Genomic DNA, 14,299 nt, shown 5'->3' with positions numbered 1-14,299 from the left:
AGTCTGAACATATTATAACGTAGTTTCTGAAGTACGTTATAATAAGTCTGAACGTAATACGTTATAATAAGTCTGAACCATTTTACGACGTAGAACTTTTTTTACGTTATAATAGTGTGGAAGCTATGTTTTTTATTTTAAAATAAATTTATTATTACATTTGACATATTCCTGTATTATAATCTAATATAATCAATTTATAATCAATCTAACTTCAAATGTAATTAAACTAACAAAATAGACTTCATTTCAAACATTAAATAGTCTAATAATATTTAATACATCAATGTATATTGAAAGTGTACATGAAACTATATATTAAATACAAACATTACATTGATGTACATACACTATTGAATAGCCAATAAGTTTCTACTAATACTTAAAATAAAAGAAGCCCAGTTCTTTCTAATGTCGTCAATGTCTGCAGCTTCCATTGGAAGATGAATCATCAAAGATCTACAAATTAAAATAATAGAATTAAAACAATATTTTAATGAATAATTGGATAAGTATTTAGTTAGTATTTGAATACCTTATTCCATGATTCAGTAATGTTTGTACGAACAATGGTATGCATGTGTTTCATTACATAATACCCACATTCATAGCTGCCCAATTGACGTCGACACTGCAAATTAAATACAAATGATCAAAACTCATTCAAACCAAGGATACAAAATATCAGATTATACTCTAGCTAGCCTTTTACATTTTAAGTATGGTTGTGATTTTAAGAAATATAGATGAGAACTTTAAACTTAATTTAATTTTACAAAAGATAAATTGTTAATTTTATTTTACAAAAGGTAAATTATAAAATAAATCTAAGACAAAACATTATAATAATTTGATAACAGATAATAAAATAAATATAATAAACAACAAATATAATTAAAATAAGATTTGAAAGATTTTTATGTTATTTTAAAAATATTAAACCTAATTCAATCAAAACTGTCATTAAATTCATAAATATATTATAAATCTATCATATTTCGAATTTCCCACATGAAAAAAATGTAATAGTATTACAATCTTGTTTATATAAATAACATAATGTTATGAATTGGGTGTGAAACTGATTACAGATCAAATGGTTGTAAAGTGTAGTTAGGGAATGAATATAAAAAAAAATGGTTACCAACTGAGACATAGGAGTTCTGAGATGTCCTCAGTTTCTTGATTTAAACATGAGTGGCTTCGCTGTACACAACAATCCATAACAAAATTGGTAGAATGCAGAATGCAAAGGTTAACCCACCATCTAATGACTTTGTTTTCAAGCTCCATAATCATGAGCTAGGGGCTTTTATAAGAAGAAACAATGGATGAAACTAAACAAAAATCCTTTTCTTTCTTCTTCTTTTCTTCCATTTTCCTTTTCTTCTTTTAGATCCTCACTCATCAATCATGTTTATCATGCAGGACTTAGTGCGGCTAAGATCATCATGCACCTACTTTACCTCTGGTAAATGAATTTTTTTTTATCATTATCCTTATAAAATGTTGAACTGCATAAAGAATGGCAGACCCAAGTGAAATTTCAAATTGTACGAATTAAGTTTAAACTGTGTTTTTAAAAGGCCAAAATCATTCAAAGATTTTTAATGAAGCTCTAATATATAGTTTAATTACTTTAATTTTCTTATATTATCATTATATATTTTTACCTTAACTAGAAATCACTTAAAGCATACTTTTAAAGCTATAATAGCATATATAGAAGTCCATTTTTTTAATACATCATGATTTATTATTAAATGACAATGTAAAAGAATAACATATTAATATTTAAATTAAAGTATAATTACAAATTTTTTTCAATTACAAATCATTACAGCTAAAATTAGCTCGTAAAATTTTTTTCACAGAAATTCGATTCACAATTTCATAGAGATAGCTTTACACTGATTGATGATATATGTGCAAACTTCATGGAAGAATTTATTATCCATCCAGAAAGAAAAAGATAGAGGACAACAAGAAGGAGAAGAAGAAAAACTATATGAAAAGTATATTGTTGTTGTACAGTGAAGCGTAAAAAGAGAAAAGGGAAAGGACACATATATAAAAGATGAAAGAGAGGAAAGAACATAAAACAATAAATGGGAAGCGGTGCGGTGCAGTGGATTAGTTGGAGCTGTATTTCTAACAACCCCCTCAAGTTTGGCATATATATCAATTGTGCCAAGTGAGAAATTTATGTGGTGAAAGGTGGAAGGAGGAAGTGGATTTGTGAGAATATCGGCAAGATAGAGAGTTGAATGCACAAGTAGAAGTTTGATAGTTTCTTGCTAAACTTTCTCGTGAATAAGATGACAGTCAATCTTAATATGTTTGGTGCATTCATGAAAGACTTGATTGGTAGCTATTTTAGTGGCAGAGTGATTGTCGCAAAAGATGGTGGCAGGGTTAGACAGAGGAAGACGAAGTTCGTTGAGGAGTTGAGTGAGCCATTGGATCTCACAGAATGTTTGAGCAAGGGCGCGGTATTTAGCTTCAGAGGAGCTACGAGAAATAATGGGTTGCTTCTTTGACTTCCATGAAATTCGTGAATCTCCAAGATAAACAATGTAGCTGGTGGTAGATTTTCTGGAATCAGGGCACCCGGCCCAATCAAAATAGTTGTAAGCCTTCAAGGTGATATTGCTTGTGGCTTTGAGAAATATGCCCTAACCAGGGGTGTTTTTCATGTAACGAAGGATGTGAAAAGCAGCTTGATGATGCGCCTTAGTAGGGGAGGCAACGTACTGGCTAAGACGATGAACAACGTAGTTTATATTCGGGCGGGTGTTAGTAAGATATATGAGATGCCCAATCAAACGGTGAAAAATGGTGGGTCAGCAAGCTGGTCACCTTTAGAGGAAATTTTAGCTGGAAAATTCATGGGAGTAGGAAAGGAGCATCAACAAGTACTCCGGTTTCGTTAAGGAGATCTAAGGCATATTTGCGCTGGGAGAGGTGGATACCTGTAGAGTTACGAGCAACCTCGAAACCCAAAAAGTAAGACAACTTACCCATATATTTTATTTTGAATTGTGTAGTGAGTATATTGGTGTTGTGATCAATTTCATGCATATTATTACTACTAAGGATGATATCATCAACATAAATTAGTAAGATAGTGATTCTAGTACCATGACATTTGATAAAAAGAGAATGATCACCAGAAGTTTGAGTAAACATGTGAGAAAGAAGGAAAGAAGACAACTTGTCATACAATTGGCGGCTGGCTTATTTCAAGTCGTATAGATATTTATATAAAAGACATACTTTGTTGTGGTCGAAATCGTAGAATCCCAATGGGGGTTGCATGTAGACTTCCTCATTTAATTCTCCATGTAAGAAAGTGTTGTTGACGTCAAGTTGCCTTAGAGGCCAATTCTTTGAAATAGCCAAGGAGAGAACTAACCGAATAGTGGTGAGTTTGAAAATTGGTGAGAAGGTGTCAAAATAATCAATGCATTCCAACTGTGTATACCCTTTAGGAACAAGGTGAGGCTTGAACTTGTCAACAGTGCCATCAGCTTTATGTTTTGTTTTATAAACCCATTTACAACCTATTGCTTTCTTGTTGGGAGGTAGGTTAGTAAGAGTCCAGGTCTGATTTGTTGAGATTGTTGACAACAAAATTTCTATATTAATCTAGTTTTTGATGATGACAACGCATTTCTCAATAACAAGTACATGTTGTTGCTGCATTATATGTTCTTATCTGATTAAACTGTAATATCTGTTTAACATGGGTATGTGTATGTACTATGTTGCATGTTCTTGTGTTGATTGATTGATATATTTCTGGAACATGTGTATATGCTTTAATGTGTTGTGTGTTGTGTGTTATGCATCATTTCATATGTTTTACTGCAAATATTTTAAAGCAAGAAATCACAAGCACTTTTACGAACTTATTCTTGCGCTACAAAGTTCTAGTAAAGTCGACTACATTACTAATGGATTCGACTATGCTAAAACCTTTGTACAGATTTTGAGAATCAATGTTATGTGCGATTTTGAGAACAAAAGAATTTCAAAGTGTTTAACATTGTGATAGTCGACATTGTGTTTTACATATTCGACTGCATCTGTTGTTTGTTTTGGAATTTTGTTATGCTCTTGCACTCTAACGACTATATTTTTAAAAGTTAGTTGAGCATTGATGACTTGGTCAACTGTATTGAATTAGTTCTGTTATTTGTTGACCATAGGCTACTAAGTTGACTAAACTGTTATAACTGTATAATACGGTCGACTGAATTAGTAGCACATTCGATTGACAATCTGACTGTTTAACAGAAATCTATAAATAGACAGAACACTAGTTTGTTCGCAAGACTTTTGATGATCTGACATTTTCATTTCTGTTTCAGATTTCTTGTTACTCCAAGAATTCTCCAAGAAGACGGTGGGGATCTTTCTTGAAAGAGATTCAAAGAGGGGATTCAATTGCGCATTCATTGGCTGATCAACATCTGCACAAGAAAGTGCTTCTGTTATTGATCATGTAGGCTTGGCATCCTGTGAAGACTGCTGGAATTTATCTGAGAGGCTTGGCATCCTGTGAAGACTGCTGGAATTGGACCTGTTGTGATACAGGGAGATAGTTCACTTTGAGGATTGTTCAAAGCGGTGTTGCAGATTGTAGAAGAGGGGATTCTTGTTGTAAGTCTGATTGTGTTGTGCAGCTATATTTTGGCTTTGGGTTAGATAGGAGATTTATATTTTTGACGTGGAGGTCTTCGATAAATTCCTTGTTGTAAAAACCGTAACCATTATAGTGCATTTGCTTCCTAGGTTGAAAGGACACTGGATGTAGGCATTGTTGGCCGAACCAGTATAAAAATTTGTGTTTGCATTTCTTTATCCCTTATCTTTTACATTCCAGTCGACTTTATTCTTTACGCACTCAACTACGTAATTTCTGCTGAATACATATTCTGATTACTTGCAATTCAAGAAATTTCAAAAAGCTTTATACTTTGATTGCAAGATTGCGAAAAGAAAGTGTTTTTGAAATAACACCAATTCACCCCCCTTCTTGGTGAAATAAAGAAGTCAACCTGTTTTCCAAAATGATTCTGTTCAAGAGTAGTAATTTATGCCCTTATAGTAGCACGCCAATGTTTACATTGAATGGCTTCTTTGTAGTTAGTAGGATCATGTGTTGAATCAATAGAGGATATAAAACCTTTATATGTGGGAGACAATTTGTCACAACTGAGAACATGTTCAATAGGATATTTAGTAGTAATGGTACTATAGGAAGCTATTTGGAAATCTTTTAAATATGCAGGTGTTTTCCTAGGTCTAGTGTATCTCCTGTTGGAAAACAAGTAGGCTTCTTTTTACACCAAGAGGGGGTGAATTGGTGGTTTATAAAAAACAAAGTCTTTTTGCAATCTTGCAATCAAAGTATGAAACTTTTCAAACTTTCTTGAAATGCAAGTAATGAAAATTCATGTGCAGCGGAAAAACGTAGTTGACTGCTCAAATAGTAAAGTCGACTGAATATAAAAGAGAAGGGATAGAGAAATTCAAACACTAGTTTTTATACTGGTTCGGCCAACAATGCCTACATCTAATGTCCTTCCAACCCAGGAAGCAAATACACTATAATGGTCAAGGTTTTTACAACGAGGAATTTATAGAAGACCTCCAAGTCAAAAATATAAATCTCTTCTCTAACCTCTAACCAAAATATAGGTGCAACAACAAAACCAGACTTGCAGCAAGAATCCCCTCTCTTGCAATCTGAAACACCAGTTTGAAAAATCCTCAAAGTGAACAAGACTCCACGAGTCTAACCCCTGTAATCACAAATGGTCCAATGCAGCAAACTTCATGGATGCCAAGTCAAAATAACTTCTTGATCAAGCCAGATACACCTTCAATGTGCAGATAATGATCAATCAATAAGCGCACAACAAGTATCCCTTGGAATCTCTTTCAAGAACAATCACCACGGTTTTCTTGAAGAATTCTTGGAGCTCTTAATCAAAGAGGTATCAATCTAAAACATAAATGAAATTGTTAGATCATCAAAAGTCTCAAAACAAACTCGTGTTCAGCTAATTTATAGATTTCTGTTATATCAGACATTTTCTGAGTTGAATAAGCTACTAATATAATCGACTGAGTTATGACAGTTATAACAGTTCAGTCAAGCTGGTAGCATTCAGTCAACCAAAATAAAAACACATTTAATACAGTTGACCTACTATTCAATGCGCAACTAACTTTTGAAAATATAGCCATTAGAGTGCAAGAGCATAACAGAATTTCAAATTAAACAACTAATGTAGTCGAATATGTAGTGCACATAGTAGACTTTGACAAGTAAGATCATTTTGAAATTCTTTTCTTCTCAAAATCTCACAAAGCACTAATTCTCAAAATTTGTACAAAGACTTTAGCATAGTGGAATCAATTAACATTCGAGTCAACTTTACTGCAGCTTTGTCACACAGTTTTAAGTTCATAAAAGTGCTTGTGGTTTTCGTGCATTAAAACATGTGCAATGCATCCAGAAAAGATGTAACAAGTATAAGCTCAATATGTATGCATTCACATAGCAATACAGCACACAAACATGTTCAACAAATATATCAAACATTTAGCATAAGAACATGTAACACACCAACAACATATGTGTGTTATTAAGCAATGTGTTGTCATCATAAAAAAACTAAGAGTGATATAGATATTGTGTTGTGAACAATCTCAACAATCTCCCCCTTTTTTGATGATGCACAACCATGATTAATAACCAACCATGTTTGTACAATTAGATACAAAACAGAGTAAACATATAATGTCAAACAGCTCAAGTATACTCTGCATGTAAGCAAAGCAATCAGCAAAACATCAAGCAGATATGAGAAAAAAATATTTATCCCCCTTTTATAAAGTTTTCATGAATTCTCTCCCCCTTTGTGCATTAACAAAAAAGGAATGCTCATGATGTAATGCTAATATTCAAACAGAGATGCATCATAAGAAAGAATGTGCAATATTTCAAAATGCAATGATTCTCCCCTTATCACATTTAATCACATGTACAATATAACTTCCCCTGAAATGCAGGCATGTGAAAAAGATGTGTAAAATGTAATACTCCCCCTGTCATTATGCATGGATATCAAAACCAGATCAGATGCAAAATGCAGTACAATGAACAGAGTATACAAACAGTATATCACAAAGTTGTATCAAAGACAATATATCAAACAATTTAGTTATGCAATGATACACATTTCAACAATCTCACAATATTATCTCAATTAAGATATGCAAAATCAATTTAGATCAGAGATAATTGCAGATAATCAAGATAACGTAATCAATCAACGAAAAAATAACCAAATTCCAGAATTGGAATTTATAACCCTATTATGAGCAGTCGATTGAATTAATCTTCCACTCGAATACATTGCTTCTCAAAGATGTTGAATTCCACTTGTAGTTTCCAAAGCAATGTTTTTCCTGCAAAACCTTTCAAAGATCTTCCACAGATCAAGCATTTTAGTTATGCAAGAAATATAAAGCAAACAGAAGTCAATATGTAAAGATGTGTAACAGTTTAAGCATAATCGACTTCTAACATGTCACAGTCGGATTGATCAACATTCAGCACATCAGATTTCAATTAATCAATTTAACGCAACTGAATTTGATTTAAAGACTAATTTCATTTCCTTGTAAAAGAGATATTACAATGATACGAGAAAACAAGGAGCATAAAAACAAATGGCATTCTAAGCCATGAACAAAACAAAACATAGAACAAAAAGACACAAAACAAGACACTTCTTCTATTTCCTGAGCTGAGTTAGAAAGATTTTTTAGAATCCTCTTCAGAAGAATTTTCATCCTGTTTCCTTTTTGCAAGATCATTGTACATATCATGCAGGATCCTTATCTGCTCAGCTGCAAACTTTTCAAAGTTCGTCACAGGAAAGAAGTTTGATTGATTCACCATCTTAGTAGAGGTACTTCCTGTATTGTGCTCTGCATTAATTCCCATGAAATTCTAGCCGTTGACACTTTTCACAATTCCCATAGATACAATTGAGTCAAGGTCAAACATATTTGATGAGCTCCATGAGCATTTCTATTCGTTTTCAACATCCACACCTTGTAATACTAATACTTTGCTCAAAAATACAACATAAGGAAGATACAATGATCTGTTTAGAGTAGTATGTTTCATATGATTTTTCACAACATCCAACCAGTTTGTTGGTATATTGTTCTTTATTGCATGAAGAAGATAAATGTCTTATTCAGTCATTCTATCAGTTTTGATTCTTCCTGGCAATATGATGCGAGCCAGCAGATTTGCAACAATCTTTTCTTCTTTCATTAAGCCCTCATGAGCAAAGACCCTTTCACCTATATACATTCCAGGAAATCCTAACCAGTCCTTGTAAACTTTTCTCTTGTTAATCACTGTATTGGTTTGAGCAGTTTCCAAATGTGATAAAGTACCTTCAGAAGGTAAGCTTGTAGCGATGTTCCATATGAAGTCATCAATGAGAATGTCAACTCCATTTACCCTTGAGCAGATGTTGCATTAACTACCCTTAGATTGTGATGAAATACTTTCACTAAATTTGGGTACCAACACCACTTCATTTGCACAAAGATTGATAACCCCTGTCTCTCCATCCAGTCAGGAAACATGAATCCTTCTTTTTCAAAAACAACCAAGTTTAGGTTCATAGGAGAAACAACAGTCTTCATGGTTGCATTAAGGAACTTTTCGCGAGTTGCTTCATCGCTAATCCAAACTGTCGGTCCAGACATTTTTTATCCTAAAACACTTTTTCCCTTGTTTCTACTCACAGAGCGGTTTGAAGATGCCATAGAAAAAGGATTCTTGAAACTTTCTTTCTCATAATAGGGAAAATGAGAGATGAGTGTGACGAGAGAATGACAAGACAAAGATTCTTTAAAGTCTTATGTTTGACCCAAGAATACCCATATAAAAAGGGCGCCAAGGAGAGAAGTTCAAAAACGAACCATTTTGATAAAATTCAGTGAATATAGATGATTGAAAACAGAGGCATAGTTGAATTGATTAAACACATATTTGACTACTGTATGTCATGAGAATTTTCAAAACAGAGTTTAAAGCACACACATAACATAGTCGAATGAATTAATAAGGCAGTCGACTAAGACTCGTGAAAACAGAGTTTCATACTCAATCAATCAATAAAATGATCAGACATTGTATTCATACAATCACACAAAAACAACCAATCAATTTTAAGCATAATGCAGCAGATATATACAGTTTTACTAGTTGTAGATACTCAAGATTTTGATTGTTCCCAATTGATTCATCCTTGAGATCATACTACACCTGCAATGCATCCTACAAAACAATTTAAGTTTTGGTTACTGGTACCCATTTAACTTTGGGTCCATCATTGTCAGTCTTTGTCACCATTTGTTCCTTAGGTTTCCATGCATATAACCCTTTTGGAACAACAACATTTCTGTAATAACAATTTCTAACAGTGTGGCCAACACAATTACAATAGAAACAAGCATTTTTAGCAAGTTTACTTAAATCAATAAATCTCTTAGTATTGGTTCTGTTAGATTTAGCTTTGTATCCAATTCCTTGCTTATTAATAGCTCTACCAGAGGATTTCAAAACATCATTTATATTGTCTCTACCTTGAGTAAACTTAGCTAAAGTGCTAGTCAAGTAATCTATCTTTTCAATATGTGTAGGACAATGTTCACATGGTTTTTCAACAGTAACAATTTCAATTTTAATATTCTTAGCAGATTGCAAAGCATCATTTAATTCTTTCTCTAATTTTTCATTTTTAGCAACAAGGTTGTTAGTTCTATTTTCATAATCTCTCCTTTCAGAGTTCAGTTGATTTACCTTGTACTATAGTCGCATTGCTTCAGCATCCAGTTCTTGAAATGCATCTCGCAGCAGATCGTATTTGATTTCCACTGGTTCATTTAAAATGTCTACATCACTGCCATAGTCATCCCATGTTACTCCAGTCATGTAGCAAATGTTGGATTCCTCTTCTTGGTCAGCATCATCATCACTTGACCTTTCAGAATCTGTATTCTCCCAAGCAATTTATGCTCCTTTTCTTTTCATATTTGTGCCTTGAGGAAATGTTTTCTTGCCTTTCAGCTTAGGCTTCAATTCTGGACATTCAAGTTTTATATGTCCTTCCTCTCCACATTCGTAACACTGAATAACACTTGTACTAAAGCTTTCCTTTTTACCTTGACCTGCATGGTTAGTCAGTTGACTATCATTATGTATAAGTCGACTAAATTTCTTTACCATCAAGGTCATCAATTCTTTCTCGTTCATGTCTGTTTCTGAGTTGTTCTTGCTTGTAGCCTTCATAGCAAAGGACTTCTTTTCTTCAATCTCTTCTTCATCCTTTAATCTACCTAGTTCTAATTCATGTTCACGTAGCTTGCCAAACAAGGTAGGCATGTTCATCGTTGTAAGATCTTTGTATTCAGAGATTGTCGTGACTTTTGATTGCCAATTTCTGTTCAGACTTTTTCAGAATCTTGATGTTGATTTCTTCCTTATCAAACACCTTACCGAGACCCATTAGATGATTTACAATGTGAGTGAATCTTTTCTGTACATCATAGATGGTTTCTTTAACCTTCATTCTGAACATCTCATACTCTTGTATCAGGGAGTTCTTTCTTTCTCTCTTTACTTCATGTGTTACCTCTAAGACATCCCACATTTTCTTTTGCAGATTTACATTGAGATATCATGAAAAATTCATCAAAAGTTAGTGTAGAGGTAATAATATTTCGAGCTTTAATATCATACTGAGCTTTTCTATTTTCATCAGCAGTCCACTCAATAAAAGGTTTTAAAACAAATTTCTCATCAACAGTTTTAGTAGGCATAAAAGGACCATTTAAAGTTGCATCCAAGATTCCTTTATCTTGCGATTCAAGAAAGATTTGCATTATGATTTTCCAAAATGGATAATTTTTGCCAGCAAACAGAGGTGATCTGTTTGTTGAAGCACCTTCACCAAAAGTTTGAAAACAAGAAGCCATCCCCAGGTAGACGTTTGTTCTGCCCTAACCAGACGTCCAAGGGCCTGAGGTAGGCGAGAAGACAGTCTTTTCTACCCCCATTAACGTCGGTTGTAAGGGGGGGCCCTAACCAGATGTCCAAGGGCCTGAGGTAGGTGAGAAGATAATCTTTTCTACCCCAATAACGTCGGTTGTGAGGGAGGGCAAACGTCTATCTGGCTACAATTAATGTTCTTCACCTGATTCACAGGCACTTAGACGTCACGTAATAAATAACTGACGTCTATAATGTTATAGACGTCTATGCTCCCTTAACTTGACGTCAATGGGCCTGTTAGGAAGACGGGAAGACAGTCAATTTCTGCCATATAGATGTCTGGTTTCTGGGGGAACGACGTCTATGTGGTTGTAATTAATGCTACTCACCAAACTCGCAGGCACTTTGATGTCCAGTAGTAGGGAACCGATGTCTAAAATGCTATAGACGTCGGCGTCCCAGGACAACCGTCATCTATTTCCCCGACCGGAATTGAAAAGTCATTCTGATCAGCGTCGTAGACGTCGGCGCCCCTTGTGTCCGACGTCTAAGGTGCATGCAAAAGGCAGATTAAAAGTTACCTTGGACGTCATATTAGTGAGATAACCGACGTTTAGCTAACTATAGACGTTGGTTTCTGTAGCAACCGACGCCTCAATTCATGTTAAATAAACCGCAGACTCGCAGTTTCGCAAACATCATCGTCTTCCTCCTCTCCTTTTTCTCTCTTGCGGCATTGCATTCCAAGTGCGTCTTTTTTTATTTAAACCGTTTAAACTTTGTTCAATCCGACTATATTAGTCTTTCATCGATTATCTTCAGATTCAACTGATTAAAATTTCTTTTCCTTGTGTTGTGTTTTAGTGCAGTTTTGTTCCTCCCTTGGGGTAACGTAGTACCACATTCTGCCTTTGCTAGCTGCCTCCTAGAACAAACGGCGTCTTTTGGATTTCTTATGGCGTTTTGACCCAAAAATGACCCTGGGTCGTTGCCTAGTTATCGTTTCACCGTAGTTTTTCCCTCTTGCGGTTGAAAATGGAACTAGGCAAGAACCCAGGTTCGATTTTGGGTTGAAATGTCATGAGAAATTCAAAAGACGCAAGCTTTTTTTTGGGGAAACTAGCAAAGACAGAGTGTGCTACTAGGCTATCCAAAGACAGGAACAAAACATCACACTACAAGAAAAATGGTGATTATATACGGATTTTTATATACGGATAAAAATCTGTATATAATGGCAATGTTACATACGGATTTTTTGTACGGATGTTGACTATGACATTACATACGGATTTTCCGTATGTAATTGGGGAAAATTTTATATACGGATTATCCCTCTGTAATATCCGTATGTAATTAATTAAAAAATAAAAAATAAGTAATATACTCTCCCTCGAGCCACTTTGTCCCCCTTCTCGAGCCCTTTTTCCCCTTCTCTCAAGCCCTATTTTCTCATTNCAACCATCTGTCACCGTCATTCTCCCTCTCTGATTCACACTCGTTGTCGTCAACCCGTCATTCTCCCTCGGCGAACCTTCTTCTCCCTCGGCGAACCTTCTCCCTCGGCGAACTTTGTTCTTCATCGTTTTATCCTCATTTCCACTCCCTCTTCTCTCCCGAGAAAAAAAGCAGCAGCAGCTCCCAAGATCCGATCAGATCCATTTTATCGTCTTTCTCTCTCCTCACTTCCACTCTTCCTCTTCTCTCTCCTTCCCTCAATTTTTCTCACTCTCCCAAATCGTTTCCCCTCCAGCCGCTTAGGGTTTCCCCAAATTTCCTCTCCAAATGNGTAGGATCCACATCCAGCCATCGCCAAGTTCAAGTGCATGAAGCTTTGGTGTTGTCTATGCTTCACTGAAGAGGAACAAGATAACCTAAACTTCATGAAGGAAGAGGACATTTCCGAAAACGACGTCGTTCCCGGCGTTGGAGCTGCTGCTCTCGCTGACCACCACGCTGACGACAACCGCGACGATGACCGATTCGCGATGACGCCGGTGCAGCCGTGCGCCGAGGCATTGGTCTCGTGGACCGGCGAGTGCAGCGCTGCCGCGTGCTCGGACAGCACCGTCGCAGGCAGCATCGAGAGCCGCGATTTGAGCCATAAGCACGCCAAGTTCTACGCCAATTTCGAGTGAGTTTATCGAGCCGAGCGTGTGAATGTCTTCTTAGTGAGTGCATTGTTGTTGTTATGAGGATGATGACGTGTCAGTCCACTTTTGTTGTGTTGCGTTTTGCGAGCTTTCGTTTTGAAACTGGAAACTGTTCTTGAATCTTTATTATTCGGTTTTCGTTCTTGCAGTTTTTCTTTGGCCATTGATTGCGGTGCTTGTCTTTTTTTTTTTCATTTTTGCAGGGAGCGGTACTTTTATACTTCATCCTTGAAAAAGGTGAGAATACTTAAAAGGTACCTTTATATTTTCCCTTTATAATGCGTGTAACCTTTAATAGTTTACAAAAATGTTGAATGATTCTTAGAAGTAATGTATGTTACATGTTTTATTGCAGATAAACAAACCATATCTTCCATTGGCCTTTGGGAAATTATCCTTCAGAAATTGTGTCTTTATTGTTGCGTCATCTGCAATTTTGGTGCCATATAGATTCATCCCTTTCCATAATAAACGATTTTAAGATGAGATTCATAGAGAAAGGAGAGTTATTGTTTTATTCTATTTTACAGGGCTTAGGGATTAACTTGATGATAGGTTCTACTGCATTGATTTGGAACTTTGTNTTGTGCGCAACATTATGGACTTGCTATTCTGCCAATGTAAGTTCTTTCCAATTGCATTTAAACTGTGTATTATGCTTTAGAGCATAAATTATTGGTGCAGTGAGTAATGTTATATATATCTGTAGTTGCCTTTCTTACGATGGAAGAAAAATCCGGTGCTGGCATCATCAGTCATGTTAGCTTGTTGGACACATATACTTCCAGTTACATACTTCCTTCATATGCAGGTTCTGCTCTATCACTAATCTTGCCTTTTATAGATCTTACTTTTGAATAAGTACGTTCCAATTAATTATTATAAGTTTCAAAGAATGATAACAAATTTCATCCTAAGATTTTTGGGTTAGTTTCATTTGATACACAATCAACCATTTGAATCCACCAATCAGAAATGGATTTATTAGATTACTAATTGATGTAACAAATGTTCAGACGTTTGTGTTGAAGAGGCCACTTGTGTTTAC

At 35.2% G+C, this 14,299-nt stretch overlaps 1 protein-coding gene across 1 annotated transcript in view; it reads left to right on the top strand.

Moving 5' to 3' along the window:
• Positions 1-13,248: 13,248 nt before the first annotated feature.
• Positions 13,249-14,299, top strand: part of LOC106779908 (glycinol 4-dimethylallyltransferase-like) — a 1,622-nt gene continuing 571 nt past the window's right edge. Inside the window, exons 1-4 of the mRNA XM_022776750.1 lie at positions 13,249-13,690; positions 13,782-13,871; positions 13,961-14,062; positions 14,268-14,291. Of these exons, the coding sequence (XP_022632471.1) occupies positions 13,586-13,690; positions 13,782-13,871; positions 13,961-14,062; positions 14,268-14,291 (321 nt within the window). The 5' untranslated portion in view covers positions 13,249-13,585. The remainder of the gene's footprint in view (positions 13,691-13,781; positions 13,872-13,960; positions 14,063-14,267; positions 14,292-14,299) is intronic.

The sequence above is a fragment of the Vigna radiata genome, unplaced genomic scaffold (genome assembly GCF_000741045.1).
Source record: "Vigna radiata var. radiata cultivar VC1973A unplaced genomic scaffold, Vradiata_ver6 scaffold_73, whole genome shotgun sequence".
NCBI lineage: Eukaryota > Viridiplantae > Streptophyta > Magnoliopsida > Fabales > Fabaceae > Vigna > Vigna radiata.
This window is presented reverse-complemented; position numbering and strand designations above follow the sequence as displayed.